The sequence below is a fragment of the Rhipicephalus microplus genome, chromosome 2 (assembly GCF_043290135.1).
Source record: "Rhipicephalus microplus isolate Deutch F79 chromosome 2, USDA_Rmic, whole genome shotgun sequence".
In the NCBI taxonomy this organism is placed as follows: Eukaryota; Metazoa; Arthropoda; class Arachnida; order Ixodida; family Ixodidae; genus Rhipicephalus; species Rhipicephalus microplus.
The window spans coordinates 79,552,505-79,575,039 of record NC_134701.1 but is presented as its reverse complement, the minus strand read 5'-3'; the positions used below and the strand labels follow the sequence as shown (position 1 = coordinate 79,575,039).

General features: G+C 47.1%; 1 protein-coding gene across 1 annotated transcript in view; it reads right to left on the bottom strand.

Moving 5' to 3' along the window:
- Positions 1–22,535, bottom strand: part of LOC142790032 (uncharacterized) — a 67,273-nt gene that overhangs the window by 26,392 nt on the left and 18,346 nt on the right. Inside the window, exon 4 of the mRNA XM_075885061.1 lies at positions 4,839–5,057. Coding sequence (XP_075741176.1) covers positions 4,839–5,057 — 219 coding nt within the window. The remainder of the gene's footprint in view (positions 1–4,838; positions 5,058–22,535) is intronic.

The following is a 22,535-nucleotide window of genomic DNA, read 5'->3' as shown; positions in this document are numbered from 1 at the left end:
GGCTCATCACTCAGAGCCAGCGGGACACCTTCAGCGAAATCACTTCGTCCGAGTAATAACAGGGAGTAACAGCTCGCTGACAACGAAGCAACTACGAGAGAACGAGCGCTAGATGCACTGACAACGGCGAGTGCTTTCACGTCATTATTTCAGCAACTGTACAGACAACACGATCGGTCGTGTGCCTTCTACGGTTGCATTGCGCCAAGCGACTGACGCAGCGTCCTGCCACTGTGTCCGTGTTCCGCGTGAAACTCACCTGCGTCAGCATTCTGCGACCGTGGTGACTTTGAGCACGGTGCTAGTGACAGTTGAACGTGGTTGCTGTTACGTTGAGATTACATGCAATGCTGGTGGAGAGTGTACCAAGCGGAACAGAAAAGGTGTTTTAATACGCACATGCAAGTTGTTACTGTACACACACAACACAAAACTACGTATGTGCACATGGTCCTCACGGCGTCTTGCTGGGCTCAACAGCGTCGTCCGTTGTCACAAGCAGGAGCACTGCTCAACCGTCACTGACCTGCAAGGCGTTCGTCGTCATTCAGCTTCGTCATGGTGCCCAACGCCATTTCGCTGAACACTAACTGCTTCATCCGCGTCATCCGCCGCACGACACATGGGTATGCACTTGTTCTACGCACTGTTGAAACCCCGTGATGGACAAAGAGATTTGTAAACGTTGCTAAGAGTAATGTAACAGCCAGACGAACACTGCGTAACCAATAACGCGGCGCAGAGCACACATATTGTCAGCCACGGCTCAGCACGAGACCTGGGGAGGCACACATTCCGCCGCCAGCCGCGGCCGCTCACTGCTAGACCAGCTTCACTGCGCAACACGTAACCATAACAACGCCGCCATTGTGCCTACTGATAATGGCTGCCATGATGTCATTTCCGCCACACTTTTTACGCCCTGCACCGGCTGGGCATGCCCTTTCCTTACCTTTTTCGTTCCTCCGTGCATCCATCCATCCATCCATCCATCCATCCATCCATCCATCCATCCATCCATCCATCCATCCATCCATCCATCCATCCATCCATCCATCCGTCCATCCGTCCGTCCGTCCGTCCGTCCGTCCGTCCGTCCATCCATCCATCCATCCATCCATCCATCCATCCATCCATCCATCCATCCATCCATCCATCCATCCGTCCATCCGTCCGTCCGTCCATCCGTCCGTCCATCCATCCATCCATCCGTCCATTCATCCATCCGTCCATCCGTCCGTCCGTCCATCCATCCATCCGTCCGTCCGTCCATCCGTCCGTCCATCCATCCGTCCATCCGTCCGTCCATCCGTCCGTCCGTTCGTCCGTCCGTCCATCCGTCCGTCCGTCTGTCCATCCGTCCAAAAGATGCAAGATGTTTAAACTAGACGGCGGTACGTGTAGTTGATTATGAAAGATGCGAGGTGTTATAAAATAGGAATGATGCCACATATGGCGCGTGTCATCGTTCGATATAGTGCGGCGACGTACGCTAGGGGGAGCGTTGCAATAAAATCGAGTGGGCAAAATGTACGGAGGATTCATGGTTTACCAGGTTTACCTCTGGAGCTTCGCCCACTCATCATCATTCACTTCGTGGATATGGCGGCATTTTTTTCGGCCATCTCTGGATTCATCTACTCTGCCGATGCAATGGTAAATCAGGGAGGTGCTACCAGTTTATACACAAGGCATTAAAAGTCTCGCAACTAATTATCGTCCCATTTCACTCTTAAACACTAGCTGCAAAGTACTTCAACACATTATTTTCAAACATCTTATTAGCTTTCTCAATTTTGATGCATTTTTCACTCCAGCCCATCACAGATTTATAAAACCCATTCACATGAGAAACCCAACTCGCGGTATTTACTCGCAAACTTTTTCAAATTCTTTATCGTTCATCTTTCGCTGATTGCATTTTTAAGGGCGAAGCCCCTTACGCCGTGGGTCGTATGTCCCGTGTCGTCATAGTCGTCATAGTTGTATTAGCCAGTTGCATTGCCTTGCATGTCAATAAAAACGGTGTCGCAACATATCCACGGAGTGAATTATAATGAGCACGGCAAAGCGTCCATCCGTCTGTCCGTGCGCCCGCCCATGCGTCCATCCAATGGTCGATGCATCCGTTCGTTTGTAGGCAGATTAGTTCGATTCTCACTCGATACCCAGTTAAAAAATAACGCTCATAGATTTTATTTTTTAACAATTCTGTCAACGTTCATACATCTATTCTGGTAATCGATTGCACAAATTACACACGCCACCTCGAATAATTTTCTCAGTGTCACGTAGTACTTTGATGTACACAGGAACATCCCTTGTTTTATAGCCTACGTCAACTCCACCATGTTGAGGCGCTTGCCAGGGAGGTGAAATACAAGCCCCGCACGTGTTTCATGTTCCCTATTTCATGAGCATTTGTCCTACCCTGAGGCGCGTTGTAAATAGTACGTATTCGCTGTTCATCATGATGATAAGCTGAATACAAACGACAAGCTGACCGAGTTGGTAATTAAGCATACTTTTGCTATTTGGGCCATTCGACCCCGGCAGGGGACTAAGAGGGCACTCATGTGCATCCATTGCTTACACCTTTCCGTGCGGGTCGTGCTGCTCCTACGGCACAACGATGATGATAGGTTACATTCCAGGCTCCAGTGTTGGCAGTGAAGCCGCCCATTACGCAATAACTTGGGCGCGTAGGTGTATCAACTTTTCGCAACCTACGATTTTAGAAGCACACCAGCCGAGAGAACTCCAGCAGCTGCATGGTCGCCCTATTATGCTGCCTGAATAATAAGCACTGCCCGCTGACGCCCACAAGAGCATTTCACACCCGACGGATATATATTTACACATGTCATGCCAGCGGCTTGGCTTATACGCGAATGTTTTTTTTTGCAGGACGCTATGGTATCGAACAAGGCTGAGTTGGATGTCACTGAAGACCAGCTTATGCTGCTAAAGGTTGTTGTTAATGGTACTTCAGCTGCACGAGACGTCCCTATTGCCCGTGGCTCTGCCTAACAAAGCCCTTTAGGGGACGGGAACTGTAGTGCGACTATGCTGCAACCATCAGATGCGTCGCAAGGAAGTGGCCACAAGCGAGCATGTGAACATGGTCCCGCGCTGCCGCGAATATCCGTAAGCCCTAATTCATTCGACGACCCAAACCAGACAGCGTACATGTATCCACTCAATGCATGAAAGCGAGCCGTACTGCATTTCAATTTGCCTGCCGTATTTTTACAATTGCTCAGAGATAACTCACTGAAGGACATTCGGCCTGTGCTTAAAACTCCTAATCTTACTACATCACTCGCACGGGCCATTGCTGACAATTTGCCTTCCGGTGACGGGCTTGCAGACACACGCGTGTAAGGGTCTTTCTGTCTAGCCTCGCGCGTCACCACAGGGCTCTTTGTTGTGCCAATAAAAAGTTATTGTTATTAATATTATAACTATAATAATAATAACAAAGATAGTATAAATTATTATTATTATTATTATTAATATTATTATTAATATTATTATTATTATATTATTATTATTATTTGTAGACCATGTGAGCCCAACGTCCCGCAGATATCTTCAACAACCCTCTCTCAGTCAACGTCACCTTCCAAATCGATTTTTGCCATTTCCGCAATGCTAATCACTGCGTGCTCCAAAATCGAACACCATGGCAGACCATCCGCCCGTCATTTTCAGCAGCTCCACTTGCGGCTTTGTCGCCGAGTCAATTGACAAAGAACGCCATCAGGCTTCAGGCCCTCAGGCTGAAGGCACGAAGAAGCGTACCAAGACGAGAAGACGGAGAGTGATACATCTCTCCCGGAAAGAGGTTTTGCGTCTCTTTTAATGCTACATATGAGCCACCTTCGCTGTCACGATAAAAATTACCGAAACGCTTGCTGCCGGGCCCCTGAGAAGCTCCATCAAGAACTACCTCATAGCAGCAGCAGCATTACAGATCCATCTTTCGCTCTAAGGGAACAATATCATACTACTACTGAGAATATCTACATATATTTTGCAGTTTGGGATTCAGCATCGGCGTGTTATATGTAAATAAGCAGCATTTTCTGTGTCATTATTCTTTTACAAGTGGGTGAAACTAATGAGTTGGCATACAAAAATGACAACCCAGCCCAGTGCTGGGGGCTTGCAGCTCTGTGAAGCTGTCGATTTCTGACAGCTTTTACTGCTCGCTTCCAGCGTCATGTACGTTGTGCAAGATCCGAATAACACAAACAAACAAACAAACAAACAAACAAACAAACAAACAAACAAACAAACAAACAAACAAACAAACAAACAAACAAACAAACAAGCAAGATCAACTGCATTTCATCACAGATTTAAATGTGTCTTTGATAAATGAAATAACTTTATGTAAAACATTACAACATTTTAGCCAATAAAAATTCACGCTATGAAAACTGTTGGAAAGCAGAACTAAGCGCCCGAGTGTATGTGAAGCAACAAAACTTAGTCGCATTTCGATCATCGTCACCATGGTCAATCGGCTTGTTTGTCACATAATTATTTCAATCATCATCACTTGGCGCCACTGTTCCCATTTCATTTTATTCTGTCAGAAGCTCTCCCCGTGGTCACGTGACCTGCATGTCAGCTACTATACTACTACTATTACTACTACTACTACTACTACACTGCTACTGCCTCTACTACTACTACTACTACTACTACTATTACTACTACTACCACGACCACCACTACTGCAACTATAGCAAATGCCTCTACTACGAGGCCAGCGACGACGACACAAGCTAGAATAACAAGATCTTCGCAATGAAACCTTTTAAGCTCACCTTGACAATGCTCGTTGTTTCGTTCTGCTGGTCTATTTGGTATTTCTTGCATGAATAGCCGCATCTGTGTCCCAGGGAGTAGTTCACTGGTCGATTGTTCACAATCGAACCCGCTGCACAGGGCGTATACCAGCTACCTTGCAATCCGACGCCCACAGCACGCTGGGTATTCGAAGGCCACTTATCGCTATGAGCTGAAAGGTATGTAAAAGCAGATCCCTGCAAAGAGCAAGAAGAACGACCCACTCACAACAGGTTGGATTTGAACTACAGGCTTGGGTAGTAATCAGTAAAATTTCTGGAATAGCCTCAGCTATAGACTGCATCGTACAAGCGTTGAGGTCAGCATAACGCAAAGTGTTCCCATTTCTTCGCGAAACTTGCAATGAGTATCAGAATGCAGTGGCAGCGGGTTCGTACGCTGAAAACCTGGCTCCGGTGGCCGTCGTTTGGGCACAACACTCACACTTGTACGCGCCATTTGTTAGGGAAGATATCTTACAGTTCAAAATCTTCATTATGAAAGATATATCTTCGGAGTTAGCAGTATGCGACAGGTTGGTAAAATAGAGTATTAAGGCAGACTTTTTTACCGATACTGATACATGTTTTCTGATACATGAAATAAACGGGCTACGTAGAGCTATGAAAAGGGTGGCACACCTTGTTATGATTTCCTGCTCAAAAATCAATCACGCAGAACAGACCACGTGGCACATTACGCAATACTTTCTGGACAACTTTGCGAACTGGTTTTGAGATCATAACTGGTATCGAAAGTTAGCCAGCTTCGCTGTGGTGGTGTCGTCCATGAAGGAAGCTGGCAAGTCTGCTGCGTTTGTTTTCGTTTTCTCCTCTCTTTCTTCCTCTTCATTTTTTGCTGTTTTCCCTGATTGATAAGGCGTTTTTATTGGTACTAATGACTATATTTACCGTTTTTATTTTGTTGTTCATCTGTATATTTATTCTTTGCTTCTTGTTCTTTAAAGTTTTAAACATGGCTTGTGCTGTTCATTTCTAGCCATGGTAGTACTGACCGTACTTTATATCTCAATAAAGGCACTTGGAGCCTAAAAGGAAGAAGACTTCTCTGGCAAAAGCACGTGGTAAGTAGGCTTCAGCAGGCTATGCTACATCTAGTTTCGCCACCGCTAATATCATGATCTATGCAGGCGAAGAACCAGAGATATAAGGGTTCATCATCAAGGCGCCTGTAGTTTACAAGAGGACTGTCACGGACGGCCATTTTTGGCGGCCCCGCGTCACGGCAATTAACGGGCGCCGTACTTCCCCACTGACCGTGGGAACGGCGGGCGCATGAAATGGAGCCAAGAAGTGAAGAATGGGGTGCTCTTCTTGGGACGTCGCCGTCGACGATTGATTCTTTTGTAACTGCGGCGGCGTCTGCAAGGTCGTGTAAGGCCGCGATGTACTCCGAACAAGGATTAGGCAGGCTACGGGACGCACCGGCTGAGAGCCAAACAGTCTGACGGTTTCCCACGGGGAAAAGCGTGGGAAACACTCTGGTGGCCAAGCCGTATGAGAACAACCCAACAGGTTGTCACTCTCGCTAGTTGAGGGCCCTCTCCCAATTAGAAAGGGGTGGGGTCAAAATATTTTTGGGGCGGAGTTTCCATCAATTAAACGCGCATGATTGGACCCATGTAGAGGTCTCTTGTCCCCAAGGAAGAGAGCGAGGAGACACGAGGGGGATTTAAGCGCGGGATCTTGCCCTGCTAGGCAGACTAGTCGCTGACCAACATGGTGTAGAAACAGATCAACAAGCATCTCTTCTAGAAGTTTTTAGTGTGGCTCTGTATGGGCTGGCCACCTGAATTTAGCCGTTCGTCTAGTTGTGACGCGATATTAACGTCTACAACGTAGACATTGGGACTTCGCCTCGAGTTAGCTCAACCTGCTCGAAGGCACCTGCAAGCACTAGCCTCTCGGAGCCACCAGCGTTGCAACACCGCTGACATCGCAGTCGTGCCAGAACTCTCTTCGACTTCTCACATCCGATCGTCGGGGACGCAACGCGGCCGGTCCTCACACGTATGCTTTCACCTGTTTATATCTTCGAACTTTCTTGTCCGTAGTCTATTGTTGTTAGTTTGTGTAGTTTGTAATAGTTCTCTCTCGTAAGCTGAGTTATTGTTTGTTATATATTTTTAGTTGTATCAAGTGCTGATGTATTTTGTTAGTTGTATTGAAGTGTTGTACTAGATCCCGTGTGCAGCAATATCACTATAGTAAAGTTTGTTTTGTTTTCTCACGTCTCTGATCTCTTCACTGTCTCTGCTTGCGTACGGAACGAACCAACCTGCTGTCATTCCCGTCGCCGACTTCGCGCTGGCGACGCTAGAGTGGCAGCTTGTAACAAAACTGGCGTCCGCGAGACAGGACGTTCTGTACAGGAGCAAGACAGTGAGGGGTGAACGAGAACCGTGCTGACGGCGTGGTGATAGAGCCGCACAGTTGAAGCGGTTGCATCCTGCATATGATTGCGCTGTTTTTACAGTGGCATTATAGTGACAGTTTGCAGTATGAAGTGTATGGATTTGGATAAGTGGATCGCGCACAATAAACAGTTAGGGCTTGAGGGCGCCAAACTGAGACAATGGGTTAAGGATTAGCAGGAATAGGCGCAGGCGTTAGCCAGAGAAAAGCGGGAACTGGCCCGGGAGGAAAAGGAAAAAGAAAGGGAAGCGGCTAGGGAAGCCGGAGAACGGGAAGTGTAGTTACTGCAATTAAAGATTCGCCTCTGTGAGAGTAGCAGTGTGAGCCGATCCAGCAGTGAGCACGGCGATGCCGGGGAGGAGCCGAGTTTGAGAATACACACAGGTAGACCACTCGTCACCTTTGACGAAGGAAGGGACGACTTAGATGCGTTTATACGCCGGTTTGAGAGCATCGCCAGAGGGCAAAATCGGCCTGAAAGCCAATGGGCGACGGCGCTTTCGACGTGTCTTACAGGAGAGGCGCTAAGTGTTTGTGGCAGGCTACCACCTACAGGTGCAGCGGACTACACCAAGGTTAAAACCGCCCTCCTGAAGCGCTTTTGCTTCACGGTGGATGGGTTTCGAGACAAGTTTAATAAGAAGCGGCCAGTAGGGGGTGAAACAGCAACACAGTACGCGGATCGCTTAAGACATTACTTCGATAGATGGGTTGAGCTGTCCAAAACTGAGACAGAATTTGAGTCCCTCCGCGCATTGTTGATTAGAGAGAGCTTTTTGCATGGATGTGGTTCGAACCTGGCATTATATTTGAAAGAAAGGAGGGCGGAATCCCTGGGAGACATGCTTGAGCTGGCAGACCAGTTTTTGGAAGCTCAGGGTGGAGCAAGCCTAGCGAAAACAAAGAAAGATGGTTCCATAACGGATGAGAAGGGGAAATACGAGAAAGGAGGCAACAGCCACGCACCACTACCACGGTGCTATATTTGCAATCGTGGGAATCACCCGCCGCACTTGTGTCGCAACAGACCTGCCGCTAAAGTAGCCATCGTCTGCTTCAAGTGTGGAAAAAAGGACGTAGGGCAAACGACTGCCGGTCAGGAGCAAATAACTCACTCCAGGCGTCCTGCCTCTATGCACCAAGGGAAACGCGTGGGGATCCCATATGCGACGGGTATATCGAGCTTAAGAATGGCGAAAAAGTCCTCGTCGTCAACGCCGTAAGTGTGACACCGCCGAAAAATCTGGCCGAGAACCTACCAGTGGCCACAGGGACCCTCCAAGGCACAGACATATCAGTGTTGCGGGATACGGGGTGCAACACAGTAATCGTGTGGAGGAAGTTGGTGAAGGAAGACGAGCTGACAGGTACAAGCAGACTCGTCTACTTGGTTGACGAAACAGCGAGGATGCTGCCCGAAGCACGGATTGAGGTTGACACCCCCTACTTTACTGGCAATCGAGAGCACTATGCCTGCAAGATCCACTGTGTAACCTCATTCGGGGCCATAACGATGGCGTAAGACCTCCTAATGATCCCAGAAAGGAGACTGAAAAACCTGTCTCGACAAAGGAGTTAAGAAAAGAGCCTGTAGCAGCAGCTATCACCCGTTTCCAAGCACATGTACAGCCGGAAAAATTTGCCAAGCTTCGTACGCCTGGGACCACGGCGGGATTGCCGGGAGACAACTATGGCTGCGAGCAGAGGGGACATGCGACACTCAAACAGTGTTTTGAGAAGATCGGCAGGAAGCAAACATGCTGAAATGAGAAGGGAAGTGTCGAGTACAAACAACAACAGGGACTGCTTTACCGACAGTACACAGAGGCCAACGGACGGCTTTTACGCATATTAGTCGTTCCGCACTGCCACCGAGAAGCTGTGCTTAAAACAGCACACGATGGTATAATGGCAGGGCACTTGGGCATGCAGAAAACCAAGGACCGGATCTTGGAGGAGTTATTTTGGCCAGGCATCACAGCTGACGTAAAAAGGTTCGTCGCCTCATGTGACATTTGTCAGCGCACCGTACCAAAGGACCGTGTACCACGTGTTCCACTGGGGAGGGCACCCATAATCGACACCCCGTTCAAGCGAGTGGCGATCGATATAGTGGGACCGATTCACCCACCCTCAAAGCATGGGAACCAATACATTTTGACTTTGATGAATTATGCCACCCGGTATCCAGACGCAGTGGCGCTCCCAAGTATCGAAACTGAGTGAGTGGCCGAAGCCCTGGTTGAGATGTTCTCCCGATTTGGCGTCCCCCGCGAGGTACTGAGCGACCGTGGGACAAACTTCACATCGGACCTAATGAAGGAATTAGCGCGGCTCCTTTCTGTGCGCCAGCTCCACACCACCCCATATCACCCCATGGCGAATGGCTTGGTGGAAAAATTCAGCAGCACCTTAAAATTAATGTTGAAGCGCATGTGCGCCGAAAAACAGAGAGATTGGGACCGCTACCTGGCACCCTCCTCTTTGCCTATAGGGAGATTCCGTAGGCCAGTATGGGGTTTTCACCCTTCGAGCTTCTCTACGGCCGCCATGTGAGGGGACCCTTGGCGATACTGAAGGAGCTGTGGACGAACGCCGACTTGACTGAAGAAGCTAAGACGACGTACCAGCATGTCTTCGACCTTCGGAGCCGTTTGGAGGAAACGTGCCACCTGGCACACGAGGAGTTGGAAAAAGTCGGAGCACGGTACACGAAGCTGTACAATCGAAAGGCGAAAGAGCGGAGTTTCAGCCCCGGAGACAAGGTATTGATTTTACTTCCCACCGACACGAACAAGCTGCTGCTGCAATGGAAGGGCCCTTTTGAAGTCCGGGAAAAGAAAGGTGAAGCTGACTACGTCGTAGACGCGGCTGGCGGCAGAAAAATCTTCCACGCCAACTTACTGAAAAGATACGAGGAGAGGGACAGCCCCTTCACCAAGGGGTGCAACGTGACATTTGGTGTTGTGGAATCGAGCGAGGACGAGAACATTCCAACCCCTGAGGCTTAAAGTAGAAGGGGAAGAAGACGTGAAGCTCTCCGACAAACTGGACGCTCAGCAGATCAGACAGCTGCAAAGAATTGTCAGGGAACACGCTCGTATTTTCTCGGATGTCCCGGGCAAAACCGATTGGGTCCACTGCAACCTCGAACTCACCACGAGTAACCCCGTCCACTTGAAACAATACCCTCTTTTCTTTGCAACGCGGGAAGGTGTAGAGAAAGAGGTGCGGGAGATGGAGAAGCTCGGCATCATTGAGAAATCAGAGTCACCTTATAATTCGCCAGTTTCTCCAGTCATTTTGGTAAAGAAACCCGACGGTACAAATTGACTGTGTATCGATTTTCGACGCCTGAACAACGTTCTGGTGGCCGACTCCGAACCTATGACAAGAACTGACGCGGTGTTTGCTACAGTGGGAAAGAAGAAGTATTTCTCGAAGCTCGACTTCGTGAAGGGCTACTGGCAGATCCCGCTGACCGAAGAGTCCAAAGCGAAGACGGCCTTCTCGACGACATCGGGACTATATCAGTTCCGCTTCATGCCATTCGGCATCAAGACAGCACTTGCTGTATTTGCTAAGTTGATGCGGAAGGTTGCAGAAGGTATACCCGGTGTGGACCACTACTACGATGATATACTGGTAGCCACCGAGACATAGGAAGAGCACCTGAGGTCTCTGGGACTGCTTTTTAAGCGCATACAGAGGGCCGGGCTTACAGTGCGCCTCAGTAAATGCGAACTTGGTGTGGAAGAAATCGACTTCTTGGGACACTGAGTTGGCAGGGGCAGATTGCGACCACTGGAGAAAACATTCGACAAGATCGAAGCTGCACCACGTCCTTCAACCAAGCGGCAAGTGCGCGCCTTTTTCGGTTTGACTGGGTACTATTGAGAATTTATCCCGAATTACGCAGAAGTCAGCGCTCCCCTTACAGATTTAACCCGGAAGGGCGAAGCTAACTCGGTGAAATGGACAGCAGCCCATGAGGAGGCTTTTCGAAGTCTCAAAGAACATGTCTCTACGGAGCCGATACTACGGCTACCAAATTTGCACCAACCATTCGTACTTCGAACGGACGCATCGGACACAAGTCTTGGAGCCGTGCTCATGCAGGCCCACGAATGCAAGCTCCACCCCACAGCCAGCCGAAAGCTGCTTCCACGGGAGGCTTCCTATAGTACCATCGAACGCGAATGTCTCGAGTTGGTATGGGGAATTCAGAAATTCTCCATGTACTTATATGGAGTACATTTTTGTGTCCAGACAGACCACCCGCCTCTGAGTTATATCCAACAGGCAAAACAGCTGAATGCTCGAGTACTTCGATGGAGTTTACTACTCCAAGAGTACCAGTTCACCATTACGCATATTAAGGGTAGCGAAAACGTGGGAGCCGATTACTTGAGCCGGATATAGTTCTTGAGGTCTATGAGCATGTTATTCTTTTCCTTTCGTCGTTTGTTTTCTGTTTGTATGTGCTTATTTCATTGTACAAGAAGTGTATTTTGAGTTATTTTCTTTTTGCTTGGTGCATTGGTTGTTTTTACTTGTTGTAATGCACATTGAAGGATTTCACTACAGTAGAGGAGCGCACCTGTTCCGTTTTGTTCGTAGTATACATTCGTGCATTGTATTCTGTATTGATGGCTGCCGTACACGGCTATTTATTTTTCTTGTTTGCATGGCGCATTGATATTGTTGCGTGTAACTGAAGCTGGTACTCTAACAATTGTTTTTTCCTTTTGTTGTTACTTTGATGCACTCTGCCTATTAATGTTGTGTATGAGAGGGACATTCTTCGTGTCTCCCTTGTTTGTGGTGTTTTGTTCCTTGTTGCCGGAAAATTGCCCTTCGTGTGAGCCAATGTCATGAATAACATTCTGAAAGTGGGGGGCAATGTCACGGACGGCCATTTTTGGCGGCCCCGCGTCACGGCAATTAACGGGCGCCGTACTTCCCCACTGACCGGGGGAACGGCGGGCACATGAAAGGGAGTCGAGAAGTGCCGAATGGGGTGCTCTTCTTGGAACATCGCCGTCGACGATTAATCTTTTTGTAACTGCGGCGGCGTCTGCAAGGTCGTGGAAGGCCGCGATGTACCCCGAACAAAGATTAGGCTACGGGACGCACCGGCTGAGAGCCAAACAGTCTGACCGTTTCCCACGGGAAAAAGCGTGGGAAACCTTCTGGTGGCCAAGTCGTATGACAACAACCCAACAGGTTGCCACTCTCGCTAGTTGAGGGCCCTCTCCCAATTAAAAAGGGGTGGGGTCAAAATATTTTTGGGGCGGAGTTTCCATCAATTAAATGCGCATGATTGGACCCATGTAGAGGTCTCTTGTCCCAAGCAAGACAGCGAGGAGACACGAGAGGGATTTAAGCGCAGGATCTCGCCCTGCTAGGCGGACTAGTTGCTGACCAACATGGTGTAGAAACAGATAAACAAGCATCTCTTCTAGAAGTTTTTAGTGTGGCTCTGTATCGGCTGGCCACCTAAACTTAGCCGTTCGTCTAGTTGTGACGCGATAATAACGTCTGCAACGTAGACATCGGGACTTCGCCTCGAGTTCAACCTGATCGAAGGCACCTGCAAGCACTAGCCTCCCGGAGCCACCACCGTTGCAACACCGCCGACATCGCAGTCGTGCCAGAACTCTCTTCGACTTCTCGCATCCGATCATCGGGGACGCAACGCGGCCGGTCATCACACGTATGCTTTCACCTGTTTATATCTTCGAACTTTCTCCTCCGCAGTCTATTGTTCTTAGCTTGTGGAGTTTGTAATAGTTCTCTCTCGTAAGCTGAGTTATTGTTTGTTATGCATTTTTTAGTTGTATCAAGTGCTGATGTATTTTGTTAGTTGTATTGAAGTGTTGTACTAGATCCCGTGTGCTTCAATATCACTAGAGTAAAGTTTGTTTTGTTTTCTCACGTCCCTGATCTCTTCACTGTCTCTGCTTGCGTACGGAACGAACCAACCTGCTGTCATTCCCGTCGCCGACTTCGCGCTGATGACGCTAGAGTGGCAGCTTGTAACAAGGACGAACACTTGTCTTTGGCGCCTGTACGTGTTCAGTATGCTATACAGATTGCTGTCAAAATATATCGTTCCATGAAAATATGACTGTCCGATTGCTGATTGATGGGATCGGCAAGCAAGATTTATCATATACTTCTTTGCTACTTTTTTTCAGACAGAATTGCCTGTTAGAAAAATTGGTTTGCCAATGGACAAAAAATTTACAAAAAAATGTAGAATAATTTGTTTGAATCAACGGGGTATAGGTGGCGGACTTGCCTTTTTATTACATGTGACGATTTATCTCGGGAGTGCTTGCTAAGGATTGGATTGAGAGAGATGGAGGTGGGCGTGGCAAGAAGAACACACTTTATACACTGCACGGACAAAAAATACACAAAATTGGTGTTAAAACAAATGAATACACAAAACTAGGTGATACAATCGAAAAACTAACTACAATCCACGTTTGTGTCGCCTCTAGTCCTAGCCAAACTATAGCCAGTATGGCTTCTCTGCAACTTCTCACGGATGCTCACTCAGAAATCGAACGTTCTTAAGAGTCGCGGTGGTGATTCACGATTACGACGAAGGTTCCCGTCATCGAATGCCTGGAAGACGTTTTGCCGTCATTTTCGTCAGCCCACGATCACTTGACGATCAACTTGTCTTCACTTGTGACCCAGTCGTCGTGGGTTCCGGCAGCTTAGTTCTGCTCATCGACATCAAACTCCTGGGGCTTCCAATGGGGTTGCAGCCGTCGTATGAGGAAGGTGAAGAGCGGCGGGTGTTCTGGCAACTACTGTTGCAAAGTGCCGCTGGCCCAGAGAGCATCTGTAGGTGACTACTCTGCTTTACGCCTACTTTCCTGCACCCTCTCACCATCACCTTTAGATTTGGGTTAACTGAGCTTTCGGCGCGAGAGCGGCGCTGTCCTCTTAACCTTCCTTGTTCGGCGCTTCAAAGCACAATGTTACCTCATCTTCAGGGCGTTTTCAACTACAGCTCGGGTCACGTGCCGAGGGCTTTTCTCTAAACGATCCCGTCCATGAACGTGCCGTGTCATCGGGGTACCGCGTACCATCGCCGCATTTCAGCGTTTGGCACGCGCCTCGCTTCCTTTTTACTCATGGCAATATCAACGAGGTTTAGTAACAGAACCAGGATATATTTCAGTGTATAGTTACTAATTTGGGAAGTCCAGGGTGAGGCATAACATCGCCAGACTCTTTTTTTCTTTCGTTAATGTATGCGTTCAGGTGAGAGTACAGGACACTTTGTTCTCGAGCCATCTGTGTAAGTTTTGGTATAACCTTTTTATTTCTCCTGGATTGCGCGGAATTCTTTTATTAAGTGTTGTGGTGCGGTTTCGTTTATTATAAATTGGGTCAGTGAAAAATCGCACAGTTGCGTCAGGTCAGTCCATGGCGGCAGTCTCGGCGGTTTGATGGCGACCTTCTGTGCGTGATTACTAATATTTTAGGTGCGGCAATGCTCTTCGAAGCGTAAAATTAATGGTTTGATGAGGTGTGGCCTGTTTGAGTCTTGTAAGAGTGAGTGGCATTGCGTGATGATGTCGTGGTATATATGTTGAGACTGTGACCTAATCCTTAAAACATAAGAGAGAGTGGAAAATATTTGGCGCTGGCATAGCTGAGGTTCATTGCAATTTGTGAACGAACTCGGGACTGGGGAGGTTCTATAGGCACCATTTCATAAACGCAGACCAAGATTGTGTACGGGGTCTAGACAGTGATTGTAAGATTCTCTGGCCAAGCCGTAAACAATATACGCATGGTCTAAAATGCTACGCACAACAGAACGATAAACCTTCAATAGTCAGAATCAGTCAGAATTCCAATGCTTATGCGATAAAGCCTTTAAAGTATTGGACGATTTATCTTTGATTGCAATAATATGAGAAAGAAAGTTCAGTTTACTGTCAAATGTAACCCCTAGGAATTTTCGTTCATGCTTTATCATCATTGCCATGTTGTTTAATGTAAGTTCTGGGTCTCAAAATAATCCTCTTTTCAATGTTAATACCACAGCAACCGTCTTTTCTGTAGAAAATCGGAAGCCGTTTTTGTCAGCCCATTGTGTTAGTTTGTTCATGGTAACTTGAAGTTGCCTCTCACATGTTAATAAGTTAGAAGCACGAGAAGCGATTTGAAGATCGTCAACGTATAGAGAGTGTATGATTGTGCGTGGTATGACCATATTAATTGAATTTATTTTTACTGTGAAAGGAGTAGTGCTAAGGACGCAGCCTTGAGGTACGCCATTTTTCTGGATTAATCTGCGTGATTATAGAGTGGCTAAACGCACCTGAAATTTAGAAGTGAGGCAGCTTGGCCTAGTTGGTATGACAAGATGATAGTTATAGCGCGAGAACAGAACAACGACAGAGAGACAAGAAAGAGTGTCCTTCGTGTCCTTCTTGTCTCTGTGTCGTCGTTCTGTTCTCGCGCTATAACTATCGGCACCTGAAATGTTCTCTTTGTCGTGAAATTGAACAAATATTTTAGCATTTTGCCTCGAATATCTAGATTAGCGAGGTCTTGCAGAATTCTGTGTCACAATGTGTTATCGTAGGCCTTTTCTAGGTCGAAAAAGAAACACCGCAAGATAGTGCTGCTAGTGACGAAAAGGCTGTCGTATTTCATGCTCCAGACGAACAAGATGGTCAGCGGTTGAGCAACCTTTTTATATCTACACTGATGATTATCTATCAAATTTCTGGAGTAGAGAATAAATGATGGTCTGCAATTTATGATTATTTTGTAAGTTTCCCCCAGGCAGCTGGTAAGAGCGATTGGTCTGTAGCTGCTAGGGGATGTTGGGGGTTTTCCAGCTTTCAGAAACGGGACTACTTGGGCAGTTTTTCATTGTTCTGGCAAAGATCCCGATTGCCATACCAGGTTGAAAAATGTCAGTAAAACTTTTGTAGATGATTCGGACAGGTGTGCTAGAATAGAGTAGTGTATGTTGTAGGAGCCTACTGCCGTTTTTTTTACAATGCGAGAGTACCATGTTTAGTTCCACAAGTGTTAGGGATTGGTTGTAAGCTTGGTGTGAAGCACCTGTGAGCGGTAGTTTCTGCTTCTCTGCAGTTGTTTTTGTGTTTGAGGAAAGTATCAGTGTAGTTGGCTGAACTGGAAATGTTGTAGAAACGTTCCCCAAATATGTCGGCTTGTTCTTTTGTAGTTGTCTGGATGTCTCGGCTTGTGAGATTGGGTATTGTGTAGGCTCAGTATTCTTTGAGTTTCCTCAACTGGTCCCACAATTACTTAGACGAGACAGTGCTATTTATGGAAAATACGTAATTGCGCCATGATGTTTTTTCAGCCTGTCTTCGGGTATATGGCGCCTTTGCTTTAGGCTGCTTGAAGTTCACGAGGTTACTGTATGTGAGGTACCTCCTCACGACACCCCAAGCTTTGTTTTGCAGTTTCCTTGCTTCGGTGCATCCCCTTGTCCACCAGGCATTTCGTTTATTTCGAATATGATTTGATGATTGTCATATCGTTTCTTTCCGCAGCTGTAATTAAAAATATCTGTGATTTTGTCGTTTATGTCATCGATGGTCTTATCTGGCGAAATGGCGTCCTCGAGTTTTGCATTCTCTCAAAATAGTGGCTAGTCTGCAAGATTAATTAGCCGGCGGTGTGGTTTAGAAATGATGGTGGGTAGTGAGGGTGGCAGTTTGATGATTATAGGCAAATGATCACTGCCGTACAAAGAGTTCAGGACTTCCCACTTGAAATCATTAAAACAGATGGTGAACAGAATGGTAGATCGAGCCAACTAAACTTGCCGGAGCTTGGTGAAAAGTAGGTTGACGTGCCAGGTTTTAAAAGACAAACGTGATTCGATGAAACAAAATCTTCAATCAGTTGCCCTCTTTGGGCCATTTTGTCACTGAAACATAGCAAACCATGAGCGTTCAAATCTCCTGCGAGATCAAACGGTTCTGGAAGTTGTGCGGTGAAATCCTCGAGTTCTTGTAGTGTTAATTGTTCGTTGGGGGTAATGTAGATAGAACAGATGGATATGAATTTGTGTGTAATAATGATGACTACCACAACCTCGAGAGGGATGTTTAATGTGGTTGCTCGGGTGGGAATGCCACTTTGTATAACAAATGCAACTCCTCCCGATAAATGGCTACAATGTTGCTGGTCCTTATGAAAAACTGTACACCCTTTATTGTACGAGTGTGCTTTGCACGCAGGTTTGTTTCCTGGTGGCAAAATGCTATCGGGGAAAACTTTTTAGAGGTGTCTTTATGTCACCCAAGTTTTGAAGTTGGCCTCTAACGTTCCAATGAATACTGAAAGCCATGATGGAATTAAAAGGAAGAAAATGTACTAATATTGTAGATTATGTTAAAATTATGGCAGGTGACATGATAAGAACTGGGTTCATTATGAGCAATAACCACTTAGGTTATCGCTTCGGTTACCACCAAGGGGGCAGGTGGAGCTGCTACGGCACCACTGATCGCGATCCCCGTAGGCTCCTGAGGCTGTTGCGGTGTTGCCGCCTGCCATGCCGCACTGGCATAGCTTTTTTGAGGTAAGAGTCCAAGCCTCTTCCTCGCTACAAAGAAGGTTAGTTTTGCTTTGACTGTTGGAGATACTATTTATGTTTCTTTTTTTCAGCATGAAAAAGATCTGGAATACGCCGGGGGATCGCCTTTGCAGTTCATGCAGCGGGGAGATTCCTGACATTTCTCTGACTTGTGGTCGTTGGCGCTGCAGTTGGCACAGGCTTTTTTACCTCTACAATATTATGAAGCATGGCTGAATCTCTGGCACTTGAAGCAGTGCCTTGGGTTCGGTATGTATGGTCTGACATTTTTTTTGAGGTATCCTGCTTGGAGAGAGCTAGGAAGTGTGCTTGTGCGAAAAATGTTTTTGGCAAGTGTTTTGCCGGGAGTTGTTCGTTTTTTCGTCTGATTGTTATTCGTTAGACCTTTACTACATTTTGATCTTAGAAACCCTTGAGGAGCTCCTCGTCGCTCAGGTTCAGGAAATCTACTTCCAAGATAACTCCCCTACATGTGTTCAGAGATCGGTGAGCTGTGATTGTGATGTCCATGCTTCTGATACTGTCTATGTCATAGAATTTTGTTACTTATTCTTTCCTTTTTTATGTCTATCAGGAGGGCTCCTGTGTTCATATCTGATGCTTTGTATTCCTTTCCTATTGCTTCCGCTAGAGATTTCGCCACCAAGAATAGGGACAGTTTACGCAGAGTTGTACATCCTTCGCTATGCGAAACAAGGAAACGGGGAAGTTGTTTGGGTCGGTTTGGAGATTGGAATGATATGAAACTTCAGTGCGACCTTTTTCTAGAGGTCGATCAAGGAGTTGAAGGAACGCTTCCGCCATTAGATATTTGGAAACTTCGGACATAGCCTACCACCCTCCACGAAGCCCTACAAGGGGACGCGGCAGAGCTTCATAAAAGAGTCTGCATGACGCCAGTCGCACGCCGCTGCTATAACCTAATATGGTTACCAAGGTAGGATGACCACACAAATAACACTTTCCACCAGAAAAAATTAAAAGTGACTATAGAGAGGAGAAGACAGGAAATATGTAAAGTGAGAGGGAAAGACGAAGGTGTAGGTAAAGAGAGAAATAGGAAAAGGCGACTGCCGATTTCCTCTGGGTGGGTAAGCCCAGGAGTGCCATCTGCGTGAAGCCATGGCCAAAGGGGTGTGTTGTCTCTGCCCGGGCCCTTAAAGGTCCAATCACCCGGCGTCGGCTCAGCCCCCAGGATCCCCTTATCCCCGGACACGGCAAAGCCACGCACGGCCAAGCGTGGGAGGAAGTCGACCACCCCCTCCCCCATTAGCTCGGGTCCGTGGTGTCGCTACACACCAAACGCCTGCTTACGCAGACGCTCCTGTGGGGGGGGGGGGGCGCAAGAAGTGGTGCTGTCGTCTTCGACCTTAGTTTCGGCCACTGCAAATCGTTTGTCATGAGTTCGAAGCAGAAGAAAGCTCAAGTATCTCGATATCATGCGCAGCTGGCAACGGTAGATATCGTTTGCCAGAGTGCAGATGCTCGGACAGCCAGCTACTTGTTCATCACGGCTCCCGAGTGCACCATTGATGCTACACTCTGAGGCCGCTCGCGTCAGTAAATGTATTGAACTATAAGTTAAGTTCTCAACCAAACGCACCATTATTTAACCCGACTATTTGAGAATTCTCAATGATTAACCCACCTAAGAAAGAATATGATAGAAAGTTTGGTGTCATGGCCCCTTTAAAAAGTATTCTACTGCAATCGTGAAGCTTCTCGAACACAAGGGTGTGGTCAGCCTCCTGCACGGAGCGTCACTCACAGCCTCTGTGGCCCTTAAACCAAGTACACAATAGTTGCAACTTCGAACATGCGTGCCCATGTTGCCCAGTGAAAAAAAACATAGCCCCAGTGCTTGAAGCAGAATATTGAGAAAAATACATGCAACAATAAATAACAATAAATCAAGTAAAGATCAGCTAGAGTCAGTAGCTTAGTTAGCGTGAGTGGAAAGGTTGAAGACGCACCAAATGCACAAGCACGGGTCGTGCCAGGCGTCGCTTAGAGTTCGTGATGCCGTCAAGGGCAACCTCGTAGTCGAGCACGCTGAGACGTACCAATTACCATATACAGTTTGAGGTGCTGTCGCAGAAGTTTTTCAGTGAGCCTACATCAGCGTATTAATATCTAGACTCAAACACAGTCACCAGGGTGGCACTCCCTGTGGCGTCGCCGAAGATAATAGTGACAGCTGTCCATCGTCTGGTGGTTTTCGATACGCAGGTAGGCGAGCTGTCGAGCTTCTTCGATACGCTGAAAATAAGTAACGTCGTCAAGATTGTCTTCATCGGTGGTAGGTGGCAGCATTGCGTCGAGCGTCATTGCTGGGCATGCTCTGTAGAGGAAGTTGTATGGTGACAGTTGCGTCGTTTCTTGCACTACCGTGTAGCACTCGAAGATCACGTACTGAAAGATGTCAGGGCATGGCTTGTGTTAGACGTCAACTTATATATCCAGCATGTCGGCAACGTCCTGTGATGCCATTGGTCTGTAGGTTGTAGGCGATAGTCAGGCGGTGGCTTGTGTGGCTGTATCTCAAGACTGCCTAAGTTAGCTCCAAAGCAAAGGCCGTACCTCTATCGGTCATGAGGGCCTTTGATACACCATGTCTTTAACGCAGAAATTCACTACCTCGGCGACACTGCCTCTAGGCTGGGTCCTTGTTTCGGTATAGCGGGTGAGGTAGTCGGTAGCTACGACGATTTCCTTATTTTCGTATCTCGACATAGAAAATGGCCCCAGTAGGTTCACACTGATTTGCTGAAACGACCAGTGAGGTGGTTCGATCGGGTGAAGAAAGCCTGATGGTCTTGTTAGTAGTGTGTAGCATCGCTGAGGGTCTCGGAATGCCCTGATATAAGCAGCGACATTGTTTGCAAGGCTTGGCCAGTAATACTTTCGGTAATTTTTTTCGAGCATGTGGGAAACATCGATGCGTCCAGCCGTCGGGTTATTGTGTATGGCATGGGGGACGTCTCGTCTTACTGCTAAAGGAAACGCAAGGAGGTGTTTGGGTCAAATGTGCGAGAATTTCTTTAGTATAACTCTGTTTTGCAGGAAGAAAGATGCCAATCCTTTCTTGAAAACCTTCGGACTAATTGTGTTCTTGTCCTCAAGCACAAGAGTGCAGTTGTTTTCTACAAGACCACCACAAGACACCCGATCTGCATATCGGCTTGCTGTTGCTCGGAAATGTCATCGGAACTTATGGTTTCTAAGAAGTAGCCATCATCCTGGTCGTCCTGTGGTAGTGGTTCGACGAGGGCATGATGCAGGCATTCGGCGTCGGAGTGTTTTTTTTCAGACTTGTAAATGGTGGCAATGTAGAGCTCTTGAAGTTTCAGACTCTACCGTGTGAAGCGACACGCTTCACACGGTGCAGCCGGAGGCTTCCAAAACAACGGGATGAGGCAAAGTTGCAATTTTTGGGCAATAGAAGTGCAGTTGTTTGCGTATGTTGTAGACAGTATTGGTGGTTGAATGCCGTGGTCCGAGGGATCAGTAGACAGAACCCGGGGAAGAAATTATCGAGCCGAGTTGTGTGCTAGCTCGTTTCTGGCTACTCCTTGGTGACCTGACACCCAGATGAGCTGCTTTATCGTGGCTCGTGTTCGTGCCTGCTAAAAATGGCGTGAGCTGGATGTGTAATACATCCTCTCATGTAGTTACTGGTAGGCTATCTTCGAATCTGTAAGTATGTACTCCGCATTGTTATGCGTTGCTGCTAGGGCCACTGCAGTTTCCAATACCATGGATACATCAGAGCACATTAGTGATAGGTCATCGAACTATCCGACTTGAATTAGTGCTGGGCTGTGAGGTTAAATATTTCGCTCGGGTTTATTTATTCACAAAACGTGATGCATGCGACTCGTGGATGAATTCGAATATAACGCTCCGTTTAGTTATGTGTACAAAACCGCACACAAAAATGATTGCAAAAAACATGTCAGTTTCGCATTTTTGTTGTTATAGCAATTTTTCTATTATCTAACTGCAAAAGCCACTGCCTTAAACTGAGAATACTCGCAACAACCACCAGATGTGGTAGCATGGCTTTGCACCCCTCAAGGAAATCCTGTTGATTTCTATACGAGAACGACAATTAGGTAGACTACGTATTTATTCAGGAAGAAGCCACTCAGGTATCCTGAATAGAAGCCCCCCTTTGTTTTGATGCTTATATGCCAAATTGTTGGCTCTAAACTGTATACACGATAGTCGTTTAGAAGGCGACAGCAGCGACTCACCCCCGCACGCGCTGCAGACCAATAATATTTGAGAAAACATTTTTCTAAAGAATAAGCTAACAAAGGGACATTTTGCTTCCACAGAACAATTGAAAAATTGGAGGATCTTTAAGCATCACCTTTAAGATTTGAACACGATATTGATATGCTGTCCCTAGCGTGTACTTCAACCACTTAGTGCGTGATTTTTATTGTATGATATTACTCGAGAAGTTGAAATTTCGGATTACTACAATGCTATCGGAAATGTTGAAACTGGCTCGTGTCAGTAATTATTTTGCAAATGGCTTCGTTATGTGTGTTTTCTACCATGCTTTAAAGCACGAGTCATAATATGTGTAAAATATTTTCGAACTTGCTATGCAC